At 40.8% G+C, this 21,891-nt stretch overlaps 4 protein-coding genes across 4 annotated transcripts in view; all 4 read right to left on the bottom strand.

The window, feature by feature from the left end:
- The window catches only part of oxsr1b (oxidative stress responsive kinase 1b), a 37,219-nt gene extending 34,135 nt beyond the window's left edge, over positions 1-3,084 (bottom strand). Inside the window, exon 1 of the mRNA XM_019267535.2 lies at positions 2,397-3,084. Within this exon, the coding sequence (XP_019123080.1) occupies positions 2,397-2,466 (70 nt within the window). The 5' untranslated portion in view covers positions 2,467-3,084. The remainder of the gene's footprint in view (positions 1-2,396) is intronic.
- A 294-nt stretch (positions 3,085-3,378) lies between these two features.
- Positions 3,379-6,769, bottom strand: myd88 (MYD88 innate immune signal transduction adaptor). The gene is made up of 5 exons (XM_010753272.3): positions 6,326-6,769; positions 5,973-6,098; positions 4,625-4,802; positions 4,252-4,343; positions 3,379-4,149 (listed from the first exon to the last, which is right to left on the bottom strand). The coding sequence occupies exons 1-5, from the start codon at positions 6,636-6,638 to the stop codon at positions 3,995-3,997; spliced, it is 864 nt and encodes a 287-aa protein (XP_010751574.1). The 5' UTR covers positions 6,639-6,769; the 3' UTR covers positions 3,379-3,994.
- A 334-nt stretch (positions 6,770-7,103) lies between these two features.
- On the bottom strand, positions 7,104-13,705 carry cry-dash (cryptochrome DASH). Its single transcript, XM_010753262.3, has 14 exons — positions 13,472-13,705; positions 12,362-12,534; positions 11,916-12,009; positions 11,694-11,824; positions 11,454-11,602; positions 10,497-10,585; positions 10,299-10,372; positions 10,097-10,186; positions 9,772-9,851; positions 9,638-9,697; positions 9,359-9,516; positions 9,062-9,181; positions 8,751-8,927; positions 7,104-7,595 (listed from the first exon to the last, which is right to left on the bottom strand). The coding sequence occupies exons 1-14, from the start codon at positions 13,532-13,534 to the stop codon at positions 7,488-7,490; spliced, it is 1,566 nt and encodes a 521-aa protein (XP_010751564.3). The 5' UTR covers positions 13,535-13,705; the 3' UTR covers positions 7,104-7,487.
- Positions 13,706-14,880: 1,175 nt separating this feature from the next.
- map3k22 (mitogen-activated protein kinase kinase kinase 22) overlaps positions 14,881-21,891 on the bottom strand; it is a 37,574-nt gene continuing 30,563 nt past the window's right edge. The window contains exons 14-18 of the mRNA XM_019267527.2: positions 20,701-20,849; positions 20,475-20,606; positions 19,319-19,448; positions 17,871-18,048; positions 14,881-17,082 (exon numbers count right to left, since the gene is read on the bottom strand). Coding sequence (XP_019123072.1) covers positions 16,854-17,082; positions 17,871-18,048; positions 19,319-19,448; positions 20,475-20,606; positions 20,701-20,849 — 818 coding nt within the window. The 3' untranslated portion in view covers positions 14,881-16,853. The remainder of the gene's footprint in view (positions 17,083-17,870; positions 18,049-19,318; positions 19,449-20,474; positions 20,607-20,700; positions 20,850-21,891) is intronic.

The raw sequence follows: 21,891 nt of genomic DNA on the forward strand, positions 1-21,891 counted from the left end.
TTAATCAGCCACGCTTTTAAAGCAGTTAAAACATTAACACCCACTGCGAGTGATGAAGGAGAGACGCACGGCACGTTCTAAGTTTATAATAAAGCCTATTTTAATATTAACTTTCTAATACAAACAGTAGCCTGCAATGATTTTGCTCATTTGGAGCACTCAATACTGCGTCTGTGTTTACCCGCACACCCCTCCCCGAGTACACACCCCGAAAACACCACCACAGCTCACAACCCCTGACTGATTGTGCAACCTCGGGAATATGCCATCCAAACACGAACACACACACTCTTACTGACTTTGTGTTTTCTTTTAAGTTACCCAATCGTTCCAATTGAGGCGTTTATCTCATGGATTAGAGTCAGTTAAATGCTCTACTGTGATTTATGAATGGGTTTATGTTTTAGGGAATTCCCAAAAGACTAAATATCAAGATAATAACTCAAGGAAAACGACTTACTGGAGTTACTCCGATTCAGTGTGGTCGCTGATCTACATGACAAGAACAGCAAGAGTTTTTTATTAAGTAAAAACTTCTCTCCTAATCCTGAATTAAAAACAAGAAAAGTTGCGCTGCACTTGGGAGAGCTCCACAGGAGTGTTGGCGATGTTTCATCTGAACAGAAGCAGATGCCAAACAGGAGGATATTTCTTGTTTACCTTGTGTTCACAAGGAGCCTGGAAACACAGCCTCACACAGAGGGTGCTGCTAATTTAGATGATAGACAAGGTAGACCGACTCCTTCAGATTCAAGAACACAACTTGTAATCGGCTTTTGGTCATTTATAAAAATACAAAAAAAAATGAGGGGAAGAAACCAGGCTAACCTCAACGATTCAATCATGATCAGCCGCCTTAACCCCAAGTAAGCATGCTGCAGTCCAAACCTTGAAATAGTTTCAAACCTATGCTGACAACTTGTGTCACACATTGCGTAGTAAAATGCCACAGGACTGGTTTCTATACAAGAAGGGCTTTATCTCCACGCGCAGGGCGTTATCTTGTGGGGTGCCCCAGATCAAATTTTTCCAAGAAAACCCAGAGAGGAAATGTAGAAATGGGTTAGAGTTAAATCCAAGACTTTTTTTAAAAAATACACAAAAAGGTTAATTTAGGGCCCGCAGAATGGACTCTCTATAAACACACAGTTTCCCTGTAGAGGAAGCACGCACCACTGGGGTAAAGTAAACCAGAGGCACAAACTAAGTGATTTAAAAAGGAGGACAATACTTTGCTTATTCATTACACACTCAGTTCATATTCTCAACCTCAACAAAGTCAGCCAAAGGTAGGGTAGGGTCAGCGATTTGTGGGGTGGGACATTTAATAATTCACAAGTAAAAAAAACAGTCATTCCTCAGGTCGGGCAACATCAGGGCTCACAGAGGGTCGACACTGCCAAGGAAAAGGTGGAAAGGTGGGCATACAAAGCAATTATTGTGTTATAAAAAATGATTTAAAAGTCGCCTAACAACTACTGACTCGTAGATTCAACCCAGCCTGGTTGAAACAGATGGTGTTACCCAGCAAATTATCAAATTACTTTCCTTATTTTCTGTGAGGGACGTGGTTAGAAGCCCAATAATACTGATTAATCCTCTCCAAAGAGCTCTGGATTAATTCAGGCAGGAAATTGACCAAAACAATACCCTATACTTCGAGGTAGGACCATGAAGTATAATCTCTGGACTATGCAGGAAAACAAAAAAAAAAAGAAAAAGTTATGTGCTTGAATATCCAGTGTGTTTTAATTGGAAATGGGCGTGAACGCACACACACACACACACACACACACACACACACAGCAAGTTAAACTTGTCTTATCTGCTTAATACTTTCTTTTAGCCTTAATACAGTGTTTTCTCCACATAAAAAAGATAATTTTGACAATATGTTGTTTCCAACGTGCCTTCTGGAGGTTGGGTTCTTTTTAAAATACCAACACTGACTAATTTAAAACAATATAGTTCATATTTTTATAGTTTTATGGCAACAAAGTCTTGTATTTCAACCCCATTTCACAAACTATCACGCTAGCTGCTCAATGAAAGCGGCTCTTTTTTTTTCTCCAGCAAATAGTCCGAGCCTGACCAGACAGTAACGTTGGAACGCTCGTTTACTACCTCGGCATAGCCCCAGCGGACGGGGTAACCGCTCTCACTCGAAACATTCCACTGAAAGAATCACAACACCGCCCGGCTAGAATCACCAAGTTGACCAAACGCGACGAACTCAACCTAGCTCAGAAGAAAGAAGATGCCTCGCTTTTTACACTTGGGAGATATTAACGTTGTGTTCGCCTCCCTGTTTGTTTTTTTTCAGTTCGCTAACGGCAGGTTATTCCCAGACTGTTGGTTCACACATACATGAAGCTAACAGGCTAAGGATCACATACCAATCACCTCGTGTAGCTCATAATCATCTTTGTTGATGGACCAGGGTTGGGAGCTCAGGTCCTCCGACATGGCTGAGGAGTCTCTGCTTGAGGCCGTGCTATCTGTAGAAAGGGTGGCGAATCCAAAGGCTGTGCGTGAAAAGATGTCAAAGTAATCCAAACAGGACCAACAAGGGCGACACTTCCCCTTCTTTGCGAATCCTGCAGCACTCCTGTCATTCCCAAAGTTTGACACTAGCCTAGCAGCCCCGCCTACCGCATTCCTGCCGAGCAGACGTGGACCTTCCCGGCGGACATGTTGAGTGTGGGACGTTAGCGGCCAACCGGCTGGGCGGTTAATTAGCCCGAGCTAACCGTTACGTGACCGTTTGAAACGTAAGCGACACAAAACCTTTAGCTACGGACGACTTCTGTATAAAAAATTCGAGTTTTACTTTCTACGAAAATCGCTGTAAAAAGTAAAACAAGTCCTAAAAGCTTACAGCCGTTAAAGTTCCGCCACACCTTTAATGGCGGACTGCATAAATTAGGTTCGATTAGGCCCCCAGTTCAGCCTTGCAGGCATTTTTTTTCTTCTTATACAGCAAACTAAGCCAAACTTTTTGAACAGCGATTAGCACATATCACTCCCACTTATTCCCTACAAATATTGTTATTAAAGGAGCATAATTTATTATGTAACCGGCTGGGAAGTTCTACCTGACAGTCCAAACTCAGGGCGCACATATGAAAATATATGTATGAAAAGAGGCGTGTTGTTTCAGGACCGTCCTGTCTTCTGATTGGACAGCAGCACGTTCGCTGCTCTGTGATTGGACGTTCATGTGTGAAAGGCTCTTCTTTGCAGCGTTTAATTAGCGACGCCTGTGGTGGCGCGGTTCATAACACGGCGGTGCCTTTGCACGATGGCGATACCTGCTGGACAAACAAATACTGTGCTTCATAATGACTGTACACGTGCTTTGTAAAGAAAAAGACAGCAAACTGAACATGTACATTTATTTTGAGGAATGCACATTCAGATATAAAATACAATATATCCACATCTTGTGAAACTGCTTTTAATCAAAACTGCTAAAATCAAATGTGACAGAGAAAGTGAGAGTGAAAGCAGGTGTCAGCAGTCAGTAAAACTGAGCACACGGAACTGGAAGTCACAATCACAATATCTCTTCCTCTTTTAGCTTCAAACGTATCTAGAAGTTGACACACAAGAGGAAGTGGCCAGTGCAAAACCCCCACAAAAAAACAGCTTTTACAGATAATTTAGTACACGCTGCCCCAAATACTGTACGATACCAAAGATTGCCTTCTCCGATATCACTTACATATATACAAAAGACACAATCTATGTTATTCTTGAAATTTTAGTAACATAATAATGGCTTTGTGCAGAGAGAACAGTGCTCATATTTGGTGTCCTTGTTGCAGCTTGAGTGTCGAAATGATACCACTCAGAAATCACAACGTGAAACACAAATAGTAACATTATAATATATACCGTACACTTGAACCTGTAATGTTTGGGCAATGTCCAATATTCCCATTGAGGGAATAAAAAGGCACATTTAAATACATGTTTAATACCCGGTCCATGATTATGGCTGTGAGAGAGCTTTGGCCAGCCGAACCCAGAACCAGGCCTGTGTGCAAGGCCGGGTGTAGTCGCATATGGTGAGGAAGCGTAAGATGCTGGGGAACGGCTTTGCCATTGACTTGTATATCACTGGAATGAGGCGTTTATTACGAGCTCCTGAAACAGTCAAAAAAAAAAAAAGAATGAATAAAGGTAAAGTTTAGCATGCACAGGCATATGTCAGACATAAAGAGAAGATTGTGTTAAAATGTAACTTACCAGGACAGAGGCTGAGAGCAAACTTGGTCTGAAAGTCGCAGGCATCACTGTCAAGGTATTCATCTGAAATCACCACCACCATCCTCTTACACCTACACAGACAGTCGGATGTCATGCAAAATGTGAGAGCGAGAAACTAGGGAGATTTTAAGTCACAGAAAACGCCTTGTGTGGCTTTCTATGTCTACATTTAAAACAAAAGTTTTATCAGTTAACTCTTTCTTCCATGACTGAAACTTTCAGTTTTGTCTGCACATTTTTAATAGACCTGGCAGCATGTCCCATGGTTTTCTTCAATCAAATCTTCTAGCTAAAATTAAAATAAAAAGCCCAATCACCACCCGGACGTAGTTAGAATGTGTCAATATCCCACCTCCTCTCAATGAGTTCACTAGTGATGGTCCATACACAGGAACCCGGGAGGACATCTCTGTCAAACACGCACAGCTTCAGCTTGTAGTCCGTCTGTTCCAACTGCCGGATCATCTCATGGACAAACTCGAAGTCACTCTGGCAGTAGCAGATGAAGGCATCAAAGAGCTCGGGGGCACCTGGATTCAATTCAGTTAGATTAAAGTCAATGACCCATCCTTATATGGTCAGTATAGCATGATAATAAAATAAAAAAAAATAATGTTCCACAGAAGTCAAACATGAGCATCTGCAGTGTGGTAACCGGGGACGGGAAGGCTTGTGGTTAGAGCTTCAGATTACGAGATGAGCTGAGCTTTTCCTGTACGACACCTTATCACATTAATAATCTTATTCTTACAATGTTATGTTTGACATGAGCAAATACGCACGTTATTATAGCCTTATTGCAGCATCGCGCTTTTTAGAATATTTTTCGATGCAAGGGAAGAAGGAAGCATGGAAATTGTTAAAGAATGGCAAAAGCTAATGATTGTTGGTAACATAGGGAAGTAAATCTAATTAGTGATGGTCTATTATCTTGGTGTCGAAAGGTTAACACTGACTCAGACACACTGTAACAAGTCTAGCAGAACTTTTAGCTATTAATTGTTATTAAATCATAACCTGCATTTTTATCTTGTTTATTCTAAAACAACGGCTCAAAGTGTATCTGGACACAGTGCACACTGGACTTAAAAAAAAAGCATACACATTATGTATTTAATCAAAAGATACTAAAAGTATGACAAATTAAAGTACTCATTACCTAAATGGTACACAATATTTTCATGTCTTCTCATGAAATGATTGTGACGATGTGATTTATTCTTCATAGATAAAATGTATCTCCTCAAAACTTTAATGATCCGTCTCTTCCAAACACATCACAGTGAGAATGAAATCACAATTAACCTCGACGTGTATACATAAGAATAAAAAAAGAGGAATGTGTCTGAAAACAAAATTATTCCAACTTTATGGGCAACAGTGTATATCATATGTATCCAGAGCTGTTGTAGTTGGTTAGGGTGGAGTACTTAATATGCTTTTGGACACTTCTTTTTTTTTATTATTAGTATTGGATCTCAAATTTTGGCCCGCAAAGTAAACAGAAATGACAGTTATTAGTCAGATACTACGGCTCAACAGCTCATCATAAAGATTACTTTGAGAAGTGATGACTATTGTGATTATGTGTTTATGTACTGATCTGGTCACAGATTACACATCAGTCTGTGTTTTTTATGCCTTCTATTACTAATACTAATTACTAATACTAAAGTATTTTTAAATAAACAAATACTAACCATCAGGGTCATCCTCCAGGGTGAGACCAACCCTGTCTCGGGGGACACAGCTGTCAATGTCATTAACCTGAACTGGAGGCTCGGACTTCTTCTTCAGACTCTCACAATACTTCCTGACATCCTCATCTGGTACCGAAAAAAAGATGTATTAGTACAAATGCAGTGCTTGGTATGCGGTTATATAATACAGCTTATTAATGCATGTGTGCAAATACAGTGCGTAATAAGGAAAATCAAGGCATGGGAACGGTTAAACTAGTTTTATTAGTAACTACTTAGTATAAAATAATAATAAACTTATACCAACGGATTTAAAACAGGTAGAAAAGAAACTTTATCTGACACAAACTCACCAATCAAAGGCCGAAGATCCTCCACAATGTCTTTCCTCTCCACCTCCGTCAGCACCGACAGCAGCTTCCCCACCGACGCGTCCGTGCTGCGCGCCTGCCAGCCCTCCAGGACCTTCCTTGTGGGGTTATTGGTCGCTTCGTAGTTCTGGATTTCCAGGTAGTTGAAGCCCATCGTCTCTGCAACAACCATCCAGTCAGCCGCCACCATGTTTCTGGGGTTTAGATACAACTCCAACTTTTTCCTCACACTCACGTTGAGCGCAATGAGAGGGATAGTCCACAGGTCCGTCTCGGATTTATCGCAACACGCCATGCGGGTTTTTGGAAGGTTTTCAGGAGTCGACAGGCTTTAATTAAAATGTAAGAAGACACACATACCCAACAGAAACGACGCAGTTCACAGTGATCAACATGGTCCAGAGTTTACCTGACGTGGGAACGAGGAAGTGATGCGTACTGCGTCACCCAAAGGGAGGCGTAGTCATACTTTTATGAGTTATGAGTTATTTTTTATGAGTTATGCACTCATAAATGTACATTTGCTAAACTAAAACCTCAATTTTAGATACTAACTTTATTTATATTGACCTCTAACATACTCATTAACCATTTATGGCTTGTTTTTGTTGCTTTTTAGTAGCAATTTTTATTGATTAGTTCATTGGGTGAAGAAAAAGTTGGCTTAAAATAACTCAAAGGGTTTCTGTTCCCTTTTCTTATCTACATGTCCACAGAAAAGTCCTCCCACCATTCATGTGATGATATTTAATAGAAAACTAAAATCAAGAATTTCTTCTGCCATTTAGCAACTTTTATTTTTATAACTGCCACAAATCGACAACCTGTGAAAAACAGAAAAATAGAACACGAAACAGAAACAGGAAAATACTGCAGAAAAACATCAGCAGACAGTCTAAAACTGAAAACCACAATGTGCTTAACAGGAACTATAGAAATGACTACATGTAATGTGTGTTACCTGATGGTATACATGTAATACAGTACATAATACAAGTATTCAAGTGTACATGGACTTTTCGTCAAATCAACTTCCCCCAGACAGCACGACAGTGTGCAACACGGATTTCACAACAAAAGTCCAGGATTGCACCATTGTCGGAGCGTCCGCTCACAAGGTCAGTGTTTTCTTTGAGGTAGATCATCACAGGTTTTTGCTTCTGGAGAAGTAGAAATCTATGCCTCTGTCCCGATGTTGTTTGGGAGTGTGAGGTGGGCCTTTCTTCCCTCTTGGTGAAGGACCTGTGCCACTCTGTAAAAGAAAAAGAAACCTTTGGTTTGAAAGATGAAATATTGTTGTTTGCTAGTGGTGGAAGAACTATTCAGATCATTTACTCAAGTAAAGAAAGTAAGTAAGTCTATGATCTCGAACATGCTGGCACGCCTGGTCTTCAATCAACCCAAAAGGGCACATGTTACCCCGCTGCTCATCGAGCTCATTGAATTCAAATCACTAATGCTTGCCTACAAAGTAGTCTCTGGTTCTTCACCCACCTACTCGGATGCCCCGTTGGTGGAACGTCCTACCGGTTCCTACCAGATCAGGGGCGTCCCTCTCTACCTTTAAGAAACTCCTGAAGGCCCAGCTCTTCAGAGAATACCTTCTCTCCTACCACTACCAAAACTGGACATGCTAAATCCATCTCCTCTAGTACTGTCACAGTACTTATTGATGCAGTAACACGTCCTTGTCGCACTGTACCTTGGATTGTTTCCCTTTTTCCCCCCATTTTCGCTTTGGATCAAAACATCCTGCAGTCCTACAGTCAAAATCAAAGTATTGTCAGTAAAATTAGCTCAAAAGTAAAAGTATTTATTCTGCAGAAAAATTGTGGACATGAGTGAAGTTCTATTATATATAACAATGTAAGATTGTCAGTACTGATAGCAGCATTTTACTGTTGCAGTATCAAATGTTTTGGACTCTGTGTAATACTGTGAGATGTTTAAAGAAGAAATCTCTCTCTTGATAGAAGTGTGAAAAATAAGACAAGAGGCTCCAACTAGACACTGCTTTCTTGTAAGAAGTATCAAATTTAGAGTTTGGCAAATCTTTTTATGAATACGTAGTATTTTATGGAGTTATATGTTTGTGGAGGGGGCATCAGCTGCAGGAGAGAGGTGTGGAGAGGGCTCCCCTTTTTAAATACAGTAGTGTGCTGGACCTGGGAGGATGAACCAGAGACAGGCACGTGGAGTCGGCAGCACAAGCCCTGAGAGAGCACAAAAAAAGCCTGCAAACAACTCCAAAGAGCATGTATCGTCTGTCCTGAAATAAAGAACTATTAAACCGTCACAAATCTCTGAGTGGAACCTACGGTGGAAATAGAGTATGCTACAATGTTACTGTAGATAAAATCTAAAGTTCACAGCAGCAGTATCCACTTCCTTTTTCTTAAAAGCTTACCGGTTTCTTGTTAAAATGTCTGCTCCATTCAGGCGCTGTGACCATGGGGGTGGGGTATGTATCACCAAGGGACACGCGAGCATGTGACAGTGCAGCGGGGCTCAGGGTCCAAGGTGTGTGCACGTCGGCTCCCTTGATCCCCTGCAGCTCAGGGACCCACTGCCGTACATAGTCACCCTAAAGCAGATCACTCAATGAATCACAGCTTTCTTTCACATTTGTTTCATCACCGTCATGTGTCAGCAGTACCATCATAATCACAAGCAATCACAAGCTCTGGGCAAACGTCAAAGGGAAATGAAACAACATACGTTATTGTCGTAGTCGAGGCCTTGCTTGATCATGTTGAACTTCCTGTTCTCTCTGGGGTCATTTCCTATACCAGCGCTGTAAAGCCAGTTGCCATAGTTGCTGCAGACATCGTGGTCAATCTTTGGAAGAAAATGTCAAATCATGACACCATGGAAAAAAAGGTCTGAGCACAATCTTTACAAAACCTGTTATTCTACTAATCTAGACGATTTCAGGAATTAAATCAGATAATTAGTTATGACCTAAAAAATACACATTCCAAACTGATTTAAAACTTGAAAACCTTCAGTACTTACCAGAAGGTATTCAAACCACTCAGCTCCCATCCTCCAGTCCAGGCCGAGGTCTTTTGTGAGGAAGCTAGCAACATTTTGCCGCCCCCTGTTGGACATGAAGCCTGTCATTGCCAGTTCTCTCATGTTAGCGTCCACAAAGGGCACTCCTGTTCGACCCTCTGTGATTACAACAACACATATTTTCAGCAACTGTTACATGTACCATAAATGCACCTCTTAAAAGGCCACTTGATTTAGAATATTTTAAATGTTTCCAACGAGGAGAGAAACGGCGCAAACCATTCCACGCATCGAAAAGCCTCATGTCCTTTTTCCACGGAACCGTTTTGTCTTGAAGTCCTGAGGTAAAATAAATATTACCATGAGCCTTATAGAATATTAAAAACATTTGTTGAACGAATGAGTCATTTTACCTTTCACTTGAAACAGTCTGTTTCCGTACTTGACACCTACAAACTTGAAGTAATCCCTCCACAAAAGTTCAAAGATGACCCTGAAACAGAGACAACATTGTCAGAAAGTGAAGACAGATAGTGCTCTATGATATAATATATTATAGTTCTATCAAAAATTTCCCAGTGTACATGCACATTTTGACATATTATAGCTTTACATCATCAACTACAGAGAGACGGCACCAAAACAGCTTGTGGGATTTTGTACAAACTCTATCAGTAAGGCATTACACAGTTTCCATTGTTTTATATCTTACATCTGAGTGTCTAACTCCAGACTCACCAGTATGTGCTCTGATTGGCTGTTCGCTCCCTCTCGTACTGCTTGATCTGATGATAAATATACCTGGGTGAAATGCAACCCATCGCCAGCCTGCAGAATGCCAGTGGAGCACAATTAGATGTGTATTCACAGGACTTACTTACATGGAACATAAAACTCTAGTAGGCATTCACTAGTAGAGCAATGAGACAATAACACTCACCAAGGTGCAAATTTAGTGGAATAATCCACACCAATCAAGCCATTACGAGTCTCTTTGTAAGTTGCAACAGCATCCTACAAAAACAGACACCATATACTGTATTTATATTGTGTTTAACACCTACAGTACACAGTAAATGATACATCACGCATATGAGTTTATTGCCATTTTATCATGTGGAATGGAAGTTGTACTCACAGTGTCCCAGAAATAGTGTTTGACTCTGGCCAGAGCCTGACTTTCACCACCGCTGCAGGGAAAGGCTGAGCGAGGATCAGTCACAGGCTCTGTGAGAATAAAAATAAAAACAAAAGGAAGCATTTCAGCAGGCTGATTTCATATATGTTAAACGCTCCCCTGATGTACGCTTAATCATATACAGGGATATCGAGCCACTCGCTGGCACTTAAAGAGGAAATCTGTGCTCAGCAGTTTGCTTATTGAACTGTGGAAGTGGCAGAGGTGTGGATTTACTCAATAGAGTCGCTGCATAAGATGAGCAATTTGCGTTTCCTATTTTCCAAGAGCACGTAAAGACATTTACACAAAAGTCAATTTAATAAGCACATAAAATGAACGCGCAGGTATTTGTCTTGGTGATATTGACGTATTTATCTGCAATTTCACAGAACACAAAGGACACAAAAGGAAAGCGCAAGATAAACGGTAACATTTGGATTCAGCAATATTAACTTTGTAAGCCCCAATTTGTGAGATACGCTGCAACAAAAAGCATGAAACACTGTACTAATCAAGTAACAATACAGTCATACTGCACATTAAATTAAACAGGAGAAACTCTGCTACAAGCACATCTAAGTCCTATTTTCACACACCAAACACAACTCCAACACCAAGCTAATTAATGATCAAATATCAAAATCTGTATAGTGTCATAAAGTCAACCCACTCACCACATTTCTATTGCTAGTGCTCTGACACTTCATGCTGCACAGACAAACGATGTGTCATATGAAAGCTGAGACTGTGACGATTCCAACCGTGACCATCAGTGTCACTGTATTATGAAAACTCAGTAAACCAGCAGCCAAAGAATATTTTTTTAATATGACACCAAAATTAGACCTTGTATCTGCAGAGATATACTCCTTAAAAGGGCCTTGAAAAGAGGCTGGGGCTTGAGAGGTTAATCACCTGTCTGTTGCAGGTCGTCTGCTGTAGGAATGGCTCCTTCCTCCAGCCCTGAGGGGAGAGGCTTCAGCTGCTCGGGGGTTGTGAACACAGGCCTCACCCTGCTCTGGGTCTCCACTGCCTTCCTGAACTGAGTGTACACATCGGGCAGCCTATCAAACCAGGAGGAAATGTTACGAATATTCGACACGCTTAACACTTCTTAATTTACCGTTTTGTCCCAAACAGGCCATATCCTTTCACCTGGATATGTGGTGAAATGGAAGATCATCTCTGTGGTACAGCGTAGACCCCCAGCAGGTGTGAACTTTGACCTTCATCTGTGCGCAGACATCCTTCACTTGTTTCTCGACATTCAGTTCTTCCGAAGTCACCTGGGACGTGAACACATCGGGGGGGAAAACAACATCACCGCAGGGTGTGATAAAGTAGTGACATTACAATAAGAGAAAGTTTTAAAACTACCTCTTCATGGAAAGCCACAGCGCTGACAGAGCCCAGTTGCTTGATGAGGTCGGCGACAACCTCTTCTGGTTTACCCCGTCTCACTATGAGGTTGCTGTCACATGAAAAAAACAAACACACACAAGTTAAAACCATGCCAAGCAAGCTGCATCCTGGGTAGAGAGCTGACCGGAAAAAAAAAAAAAGATGGGAACAGTGTGTGCGGCACACTAATGTTAATGTAAACATAACCCCATATATAAGCCAGGTGTGTCCTGATCTCTTCTGTTAAACCCTAGAAAGCTGAGGACAAGGTCGGCACCAGGAGTATATATAACAATAACAATCATACGTTCATGATCAAAAACTTGTAAACAGATTGTAGATGACATAACAAAGACAGACCTGGACTGTGCAGAAATTCAGCTATAGATACATCAGGTCCAGTCAGCAAACAGTTTAGTTACCTGCCCACGTTGAGCAACGTGTTTCTGAGGTCTCTGATACTCTCCAGTAAGAAGCGCAGGCGGAAAGGCCCAGTCTTTGGTAGGTTGTAGTTGTATGTTCCCACATAATGTCTTGGGTCAAAGCAGTACAGTGGGACGATGTTCTCTGCATTTCTTTGAGCCCAGTGGAAAAGCTGTGTGGAAAGAGTATGAGGTGTGTTTTGTAGCACCATGTTTTAGGAAAGGTGATCATGGCATGATTTAAGTGGCAGCGAACGTGAACCATAGAAACTACAAATATGGCTGTTGTAAGTGCACTGCTATGGCTTACAACTAAATAAAGACAGCAAGTGTTGAAAACCATGATCTTAAATCTATTTAGATGTTTCAGAGACACTGAAAGTACGCTATATATACACACTACTAGTCAAAAGTTTTAACACACCTTCTCATTTAATGTTTTTTATTTTATTTTTATTCTATTTACATTGCAGATTCTTACTGAAGACATCAAAGCTTTGAATGAACACATATGGAATTATGTAGTGAACAAAAAAGTGTGAAATTATTTAAAAAAGTGTGAAATCCAAAAAAGTGTGAAATTATTCAACACATATATTTTACTCAAAGTAGCCACCACTTCAGTGAGAATCTGCAATGTAAATAGTCATGAAAATAAGGAAAAAACATTAAATGAGAAGGCGTGTCCAAACTTTTGACTAGTACTTCTTTTTTTTTAGAAAGTTCCGTCTTTTATTTTGAAAAACGGAGCGGAAGTCGTACATGCTAATATCACCAAACTACAGTATGGCTGCCTGTAGTTTTTGTCTTACAAAACTAGGCCAGTAATAATATTAAGACGTATAATTTATGGAGTTTTTGGGGGGACTTGTTTGAATTAAAAAATAATAATAAATAAAAGAAATAGGATTTTATTGTTAAAGAGCAAAAACCGGAAGTAGTACTGTCGTTACTCCCGGACCAAAAGTAACTTGACGCTAGCTGCTAACAGATAATAATGTTTAAAATGTTCTCTCAGTGTTAGTATTAAATAAAATTCAAACTTATTTACGTTGAGTGTGCTCTGAAGTTAAATATAAAGTTAATTGACTCGGTTCACAGTCCTCTTACCTCATTGTCGTGGAGTCGGAGGTCGTTTCTTAGTAAACAAATCACTGTCCGTGATGTAGACATGCTTTTTTCTTTATAGCAGCAGCAGCAGTAGTGTGTGTTGTTGTTGCAGAAACACCGACAGTGGTCCGGGTCAGTCGGCAGCGTGCTCCGGTCTGTCGGTGCTCAGTGTCCGTCACGTTTCCAGACACGTCGTTACAAAACATCAGCTTCGTAACGTGGCTGTTTAACAGCTGCCTCTCACCAACACAAACCACATAAATTCAATCCAGTTTGATTTATATAGCGCCAAATCATAACAAAAGTTATTTCATGACACTTTCCATACAGAGCAGGTCTAGACCGTACTTTTTATACTATTATATTATAAATACTGCTTATATATAAAGAATAATATATACATATATGTGACTTCCATTCATTTTCTATGGCCTAATTTAATTGTACATAATTTTCATATTTTTAGTTGTATTTCTCATTTCTATAAACATTTTTTTTTTTAACTTATTATGTAGTTTTCTATTTGTAAAAATCTTGGCACAGGTTTAATTTCTCTGCACAGATTTAACTTCTTTCTTTCTAAATCTATCTATCTATCTATCTATCTATCTATCTATCTATCTATCTATCTATCTATCTATCTATCTATCTATCTATCTATCTATCTCACTGTCCAAACTTTGGATGCCATAGGGGACACCTTTCGCCCAGTACAACCTTAATAATAAACATGGAGTAGAGTTATCACCTTAGCACAGAGAATGATCTTCTCCACTCATGTTAAAATAGAGACTCACAATACATGGCTCCTCTGATAACTGACCAAGTTCATCAGTCTGTATCTATTGTTTTTATAGCATGTCACAGTGGAATACACTTTTTTATTTAACTTTGTACAAATGCCTGTTAATGTTTACCTATGTTCTTTTTCTTTATTCTTTTCATTTTGTATTGTAACACGGCTGTAGGATGTTCTAAAAAAGCAAAATATATTTTTAAAAAGTAAAAGTAGAGTTGATGGCAGAGGTGTTGTATTGGTTTGCATTAGATTGTACAAATGTACCTAATCTAAGTGTCTAGTGATGTTATATACCAAATCTAGAAACTAAACACACACAAAAAAAACGTGCAAAATACATTTCTAAAAATAAAATAAGGAACTAAAAAAGGAATAAGGATTTCTCTGTTATTATTACGTGAAACTCCCGATGTTAAATTGAGCTTTTAAATGTTAAAAGCTTATAAAATGCCTTATTGGAGTACAGCTTACAAATCAGATAATGTCATGCAAAAATAGATTTGAGCTACGTTAAAGAAGAAAAAAAAAAGTGCAAACAAGAGCAAAGTGATACTTTCCTGAACATTTTAGGGCAATGTGATAACAAACACAATAAAAGCACACAGGGAAATAGTCTTAGACCTTGGATTTATTAAGTTAAATGTACAAAAGATCAATGACTTGATACATTTCATGTTTCAAGGCTTTGTCATTAAGACAAAACAAACTCTGTCCCAATCGAAAGCCTCCCAGCCTTTTCACACTGCCTACCAGCTCTCAAATAAGACAGTCATTACATACTCCTGTCTAAAATCACAGTACAACCTACTGTATAATGTAGCTATTTCATCAAATAGATTTGTATATAATGTAAAGAAATTTCATACAAAAGTGCAGAACAATATGTATTTACAGTATAATCTTTTTTTTTTTTTTTCCATATAAAAGAACTTCAGCAAATCCTGTGTGTGCTCTCTACTGAACAGCTGCTCACCTTATTGAGAAGCTTTCCGCTTTGGCAGTGAACATTTGTGTTTACAAGCAGATTCAGATAAGGCACTGACAAGGGTCAAAACATTTGATCATTTCTTAAGTGCCACTGTATTGCAGCTAGCAACTACATCTCCAACATCAATCTCCCCTGTTATAGTTTCATCTCAACTCCACTTTAAAGAATACAGCATTTAGCTTCGTCTTTCCAACTTGACCCTTTTTTTTTTTTTTTTTTTTGGCGCTTTGTCACACGTGACATTACACAGAGCGAGGTGTGCTGTCATTAGGTGACCCATTCGTATAGCGTTGGGAAGCAAAGTAAAGGCATGGGGTGACTGGATTCATACAACAAAACCGTAAAAATGAGACGTTCATAATTCTTTTTCATTCGGAAACAACGTGACGTCAATGCATCTGATTTGGTCTGTGCAGTCTACTGTGCACAAAGCTGCCATAACATAGAAAAAAGGCTATCGGGCTTTTGAGGTGACAAAACAATCCAACATAACTAATACTGCACATTAACTTTAGCCTAACGTTTGCTGAACGTTTCTGTAACTTTTCTTTGGCCACTGTTTTGCTTCTGTTGACCCACGGCTCACTGGATGGGAAGCTGGAATGGATGTCACAGACTGCAACAGTAGTGTTGGTATTGCTTAATATTCACTGCACACTAATGCTAAAGTTTGGTTCTTTTTTTTCCCTATCTCTCTCTTTACATCTGAAACAAACTACACATTTCTCCTTATGAAATTATATTTAAAAAAAATGCTTCAAATAGAAAAATATCTCCTCAGTTGATTATCCTGCATGTTGGAAATCTTTCAATGCATGATATCAAAAGTGCAATGTTGACAATCCTTCTAAAATGGGCTTGTGAGTGCTATGAAAGTAGGGTAACGCAAACCCGCTAAGATGTTTTTATTAAAAAAAAGACATTCTTGCTTACAAATTCTTATTGTAAGGCGTTTGACGAAAAATACATCTACATGATTTAGGTGACGGTAGAAAACTCCTTTGCTAAGATGACTTTTTACGCGTTTATTGTCTGTCATATAAAAATATTTGAAGCTTATTTCAAAGCTAACTTACGCTGATGAGTAACTTACAGTACTGTCACATGCCATCAGTCAGTCACGATAACGTAGCATCTGGACTGAACCTCGACACTGTTCTGTGGCAGTAAATGAGTGTAAAGACCCAGGAAGCTTGAGACGTCACTGCTCTCTAACTTGGGTCGCGTTTCCTGCTCTTGTTAAAGGACAGCAGTCTATAGCTCTGTGAGACTGCTAAGTGTGTTCTCGTCAAGTCCCTCCTTGGGGAACAACACTGCGATGCCTCGAAGGACTCTGGAGGTCTGACACAATCAACCTGGCCTCCCTGTGAAAAAATCCGGGTTGAGCTACTTGGTGAGAGATGCAGGGGTCCTGACAAGGCAGACACTGGTGATAGATGACAGGGCAGGAAAGTTGGAGTGATGCTGAGCCCTGGAGCCTGCTGACGGAGGAGAGGGGAGGGGGCCCTGGGGACGGGGCGGGCCGGAGAGGAGGGGAGGCGCCGGGGCTGCGGAAGGCCTCACAGGCAGGGGAGGGGAGGGGGAGCCCGCCGGCTTCAGAAGCTGCCCTGGACGAACGGGTGGCTGAGCAGAACATCCGCAGTGGGCCGCCACTTCTCCTCCACAAACACCTGCCGCAGGAAGTCCTTGCACGTGTCGGACACGCTCTCAGGGAGCATGGGCTTCGTAGGCTGGGTGGCAATCTTAAAAATGGCTGCCATGGCCTCGTACTCGGCCCACGGAGGTTTCTGGGTCAACATTTCCACAACGGTACACGCGACACTCCTGAGGACAAACAAGATCCAGCATTGCATTTAATGATATCTAAACATGTTTCATTGGACAGGACAAAATGTAATATTTAATGCAGGAATATTCTTTAGATTACGTTACATTTTACATGTGTCCATGCTAATTTATCCTCCCCAGTATGGAGGTACATTAGGGTCAAAAGTTTTGTACTTGAAAACATAAAATCTGAAACTGAAGTTTCAAGTTTTGATCTTGAATTTTGAAAAACACACCAACGTATTTAAAATAAAAATAAGTGTACACATTTTTTTTCCAGGTTAAATACAATTATGATCAACTCTGGTAATTCTTTTAAATAAATTATTTATTTTCATTTTTCACTTTCATATGTTTCTTTCAGATCTTATTTTTTACAGTTAAAAAAAAATTTCAGTTTCAGATCTTTCTTTTTCAGAGTCTGATCTACCAATACACATATTATGTACATATACTGCATATATATAACTTTTTATAGCTAATAGTATTTGTAGATTGTATCGCAGTATGTAGTATTTACTGTGGGGCGACTGCATTGGATTACATTATGTTGATTTATCTACCTCTGGCCTGTATTTCTAACACAACTTAATATTAGAGATACAGACAGCATCCACGTCTTGGTGGCTGTTTAAAGGGTCACCAGACTTTGCTTACATAAAGTTTGCTGCAGTTACTTTCACTGCAACAGTATATTTTTGCACCCGTGATTTATTTTTTTGTGCCGCAGCTGTCCCGCGCCCCCCTTTGGGCCTCATTACAGCTCCATCTGATCTTATTCTTACCATACATCAGCTTTGCGGCCATAACCCTCCCCGTTGATGACTTCTGGGCTCATCCAGTAGGGGGTGCCAGTGACAGACTTGATACCCGTACCAGACATGCAGATGGTCTGGATACGTTTGCTGGCTCCAAAGTCTCCCAGCTTCACGTTCCCTGATGAGTCTCTCAGGATGTTAGCACCTGGTGGAACGAAAACAAGATGAGCTCAGAGTTATTCAAGAGTCTCATGAGGACTGCGGTTATCCTTGAAGGGGATACTTTGACAGTTTGGAGGTGTAGTTAATGTAGTCGGCCGTTCAGTGTTGTTACAAAGAGAACTTCAATTGACCGAACAACCTGAGGGGAAAGGTAAACTTTTCCTATGGCTCTGATGATGGAACACTGGCAGACTTATTTTTAAAATGTCAAAATATATATAAACACCACGCTGACTCAACTCTAGAAACAATTTCACTTCTCTCACGTTACACAAATCAGAAAATAAAATATTGAATCAACCGTCTGCCACATGGATCAAACCACAACACCCTTTTTCCTCCTCCTCCTTTAGTCATTTTCCTACTTGTAGCTGTGTCTATCCCATTTCCTTCAGGCTTGTTTGATCAGTGACTAATGTACACCACTCGCCACTCACCCCTCCACACCCACTGTAGGATGGAGGGCTCTCAGAGAAGAGATTGAGAGACTGCAGACTGTGACCTTTACTCCTTAACCGTTCACTTCTTTAATTTCATTTTCTGCTGGCCGTACGTTAGCTGAGAGGATGTGAGAGTAAAGTATTTATTTGCTTCCTTGCGACGTTAAATTCACAGAAAACTTCATAGTCTTAATGTTACGGCTCCGATGCCGAGCTCTATGTAGAAACCGCATGTGCTGACAGCTCTTTTTACCGCATACAGAAAAGCTCTTGTGTGGTGGGACGAGAGCACACCATATATTACACATGAAGAGCATTTCTAAGTGGAAAATCCCACCCACATGTACTCTCATAGAGCCCATGTCCTGTGAGACCTACTATCTTTTTTCCCCACCAGACGGTATATTTCCCTTTTTTTTTTTTTTTGCTTGGCCACTGTTGAACGAAGCAGTGACTCCACAAGCTGCGGACAGCCAAACTAAAGCCTTTCCATCCGGTGTTGAACATTTTTAGCCTGGCCGATTTCACCAGCATGAAGCCAGCCTAATATATCTCAAAAGGGGCGGTTCAAAATAGCACTTTTTTTAAATTTTATTTCCAGGCTCCGTTAGATGGTGAATAACCAAATGAGGAAATGTCAGCCAGAATATAATGAATGGATCTGTAGTGTTCTCAGCAACAGTTGCTGCAATATGAACCGTAAAGATTTACCGTTTACTGTCAGCTAAGCGCGTCTCAAGTGTGGGTGTTCGCTGGTTACAAATCCAATTAAAATCCTACCCTGACCTTTGCTAGCTCGCTTTCTTCTGTTACCTTTGATGTCTCTGTGTACAATCATGTTGCTGTGCAGGTAGGAGACTCCTTGGAGGATCTGTCTGGTGTATCTCCTCGTCACCTTCTCTGTGAGGGCCCCATAGGCTTTCAGCTGGTCCTTTATCGAGCCCTGGAGCGAGAGAAAATAGAATATTAGGCTGAGAAATGCATGTATGATCTTTATATTGGCTGTAACTAAGATTAATGTCACGGCTGTCATGTGTAAAATTATAGATCTGCTTTGGAAGGATGTGTACGACGGATATAAAACAGTTCGGTGTCTGATATAACAATGAGTTTACGGAAAATGCGGCTGCGTACTCGCAACAACATTTCCAGCTAAATGATTTATTCACTTTTATTGTCTCTGAGCCAGCTTTTAAATAAGTATATAAACAAACAACGTGCCGAAAGCAATCCGCCAGAGTCCAAACACCTTTAGCGCCCTGCATTTCCTTTTATTTCCTGTTTTTTTAGTTCCTCGTGAGGCAAATGGCAAGATCTGTTTCAGCAACACCTGTGACGCAGTTTCACAGAGTGAAAAAACAGAACCTGAGTTTCGCTTTCAGCTGTCAACAAGACACCGCAACAGCTCTCTGGCTCTCTTAGGGACACTTGCCCCCACCGCTGCCAGCGACTTAAATGTTATCGGTCAGCCACAGCGGAGTAGCCGTGCCGAGCAGTCACATACACAAATTTGTCTTTGTCACCTCCTGTCTTGCCTCTGCCAGCAAACTCTAGTGAAACATAAACATTTCCAGACAATGTGTGACTAAGACACACAACGCCACTAAGGGGGGGAAAAAAATAAAAAAATAGCCCAGGAAATATTAAAAACAGGCGCAGGGACAGGGTCCACAGGCGACAGCAGCTCATTAAGATGCTCATTTAGTGAGAAAATGATCTCATAAACTGAGCTGTTCTGTTGACATCAACCACTGAGGACATGTTTGTTGACAGATGGTGACATTTCCAAATTGGTCTTGTGCAGATGTGGCTCGTACGGGTTTCGATTTGATGTTCGTCTTTAAACGTCCACGTACCTATCTCTTCATCCTCGTTCATATTGTGCCTCAATCAAACACTAGAGGGCTTGTGCCTCGACGTTGTGTTCTATGTGACTCAGGAAAGTTGAAATACATTCAGAAGAACGCACCCCAGGCATGAACTCGACAAAAATGGTGAGCTTCTTCTGATCGAGGTCCCGAAGACAACCATAGTACTGAACGATCCGCTCGTGACGCAGATTCTTCAGCAGCTGAATCTCACACTCCAGAGCGTTCACCTCCTACAGGAAAAGAATAAGGCATCGTTGGGCTTGATTCATAACATCACTTGTGAGTCTTGTGCCCTAATATTCAGTCAGTGCCTTTGTCTCTCACCTTGCTGGTTTCGTGACAGTCGGGATCAAAGGGCACCTGTTTGGCGGCCAGCTCGCGGCCTGTGTCGGCGTCATAACAGAGGTAGACCTCCCCGAATGCCCCGCGCCCCAGGAGCTTTCCTTGTCGCCAGTTGACTGGCGCCCGCGGTGCTGCAGAAACAAGACACCACATGATGAAAACCCCACCAGTAATTCATTTTGTTGCTAAGCTCCCCAGAGGCAGACATTAACCACTGGCGATATTCTGATTTGAGCAAACATTAACACCGAAGCATGCGTCAAAATCTGCCACAAAAGCCAACTTGCAACTCCTCCACAAACTTCACCAAGACCAGACGTCGAAATCCACCACAGGGCTGTTAAAATATTCCCACCGCAGACCCTCTCAGATGGGGGAAACCCCCTGATATCTGAGTCAAACCACAAACACTCAGCCGACAGAAAGTCTTAAAAACCTAGAGAGAGCATCTCAACAAACACTCATCTTCACAGACCCAGACTCTGAGACTTTGTTTTGGTATTAACAGGCCTCTTTGCGGCCGGGTTAGACGGTTTGGTCGTGTGTGGGTGAGAAGGACGGTGGAGACTGACATGTCGACCACAGACTGCTGAGCTGAGCTTTTGTTTCATGACAAAGACAATTTCTAGGCAGCACATCCTGTGGACTGAATGATGACAGATGTGAGTCCCTTGACATGGATGAGGGAAATTCTTGCTTGCTGTGACATACACTATTACTATACATTAGTTCTATTCCCCTTACTACCTGTTACTAAGACTTACAACATGTTTGAAAGCCAGAGTAGTATTTACTTTGCTTTGTTTGTATTTATAATGGCAGAACACATTCATAACACTGTAATTGACTTTTTTTTTCTAGCTTGAACAATTAAGTCACACTCTTTCCATCCATCTCTCTTGCTTTCCCTTATAATTTATAATTGGTAGTGCAACAAGGATGCCTAGTATCATTTAAAAATGTTCAATAATGTGCTGTAGGTGCCCAGATTCTTTAAAAGCTAAAGTGCTGAAATCATTTTGCCTAAAAACAAGCTTTCATACAAGAACTCTGCTTAACTAAAAGCTCAAATTCACTTCATCTTTTACTCGTTTTCCATAATTGCTTATCCCCATTTAGGATTGTTGAAGGCTGAAGCTGATCCCAGCTGACATTAGGGGACCCTGGACAGGT

The sequence above is a fragment of the Larimichthys crocea genome, chromosome XXIII (assembly GCF_000972845.2).
Source record: "Larimichthys crocea isolate SSNF chromosome XXIII, L_crocea_2.0, whole genome shotgun sequence".
Lineage (NCBI taxonomy): Eukaryota > Metazoa > Chordata > Actinopteri > Sciaenidae > Larimichthys > Larimichthys crocea.

Bases quoted from the DNA above. Each gene is read 5' to 3' on its own strand.
- myd88 (XM_010753272.3), bottom strand. From the start codon at position 6,638: ATGGCGTGTTGCGATAAATCCGAGACGGACCTGTGGACTATCCCTCTC. The intron at 4,803-5,972 runs GTTAGTATTTGT...AATTGAATCCAG, and splicing joins CCTGGAGGATGACCCTGATG to GTGCCCCCGAGCTCTTTGAT. The intron at 4,344-4,624 runs GTGGGATATTGA...CTGTCTGTGTAG, and splicing joins AGTGAACTCATTGAGAGGAG to GTGTAAGAGGATGGTGGTGG.
- cry-dash (XM_010753262.3), bottom strand. From the start codon at position 13,534: ATGTCTACATCACGGACAGTGATTTGTTTACTAAGAAACGACCTCCGA. The intron at 9,852-10,096 runs GTGAGTCTGGAG...TCTCTGTTTCAG, and splicing joins GCCAATCAGAGCACATACTG to GGTCATCTTTGAACTTTTGT. The intron at 9,517-9,637 runs GTTTGCGCCGTT...TTGTAATCACAG, and splicing joins GCTTTTCGATGCGTGGAATG to AGGGTCGAACAGGAGTGCCC.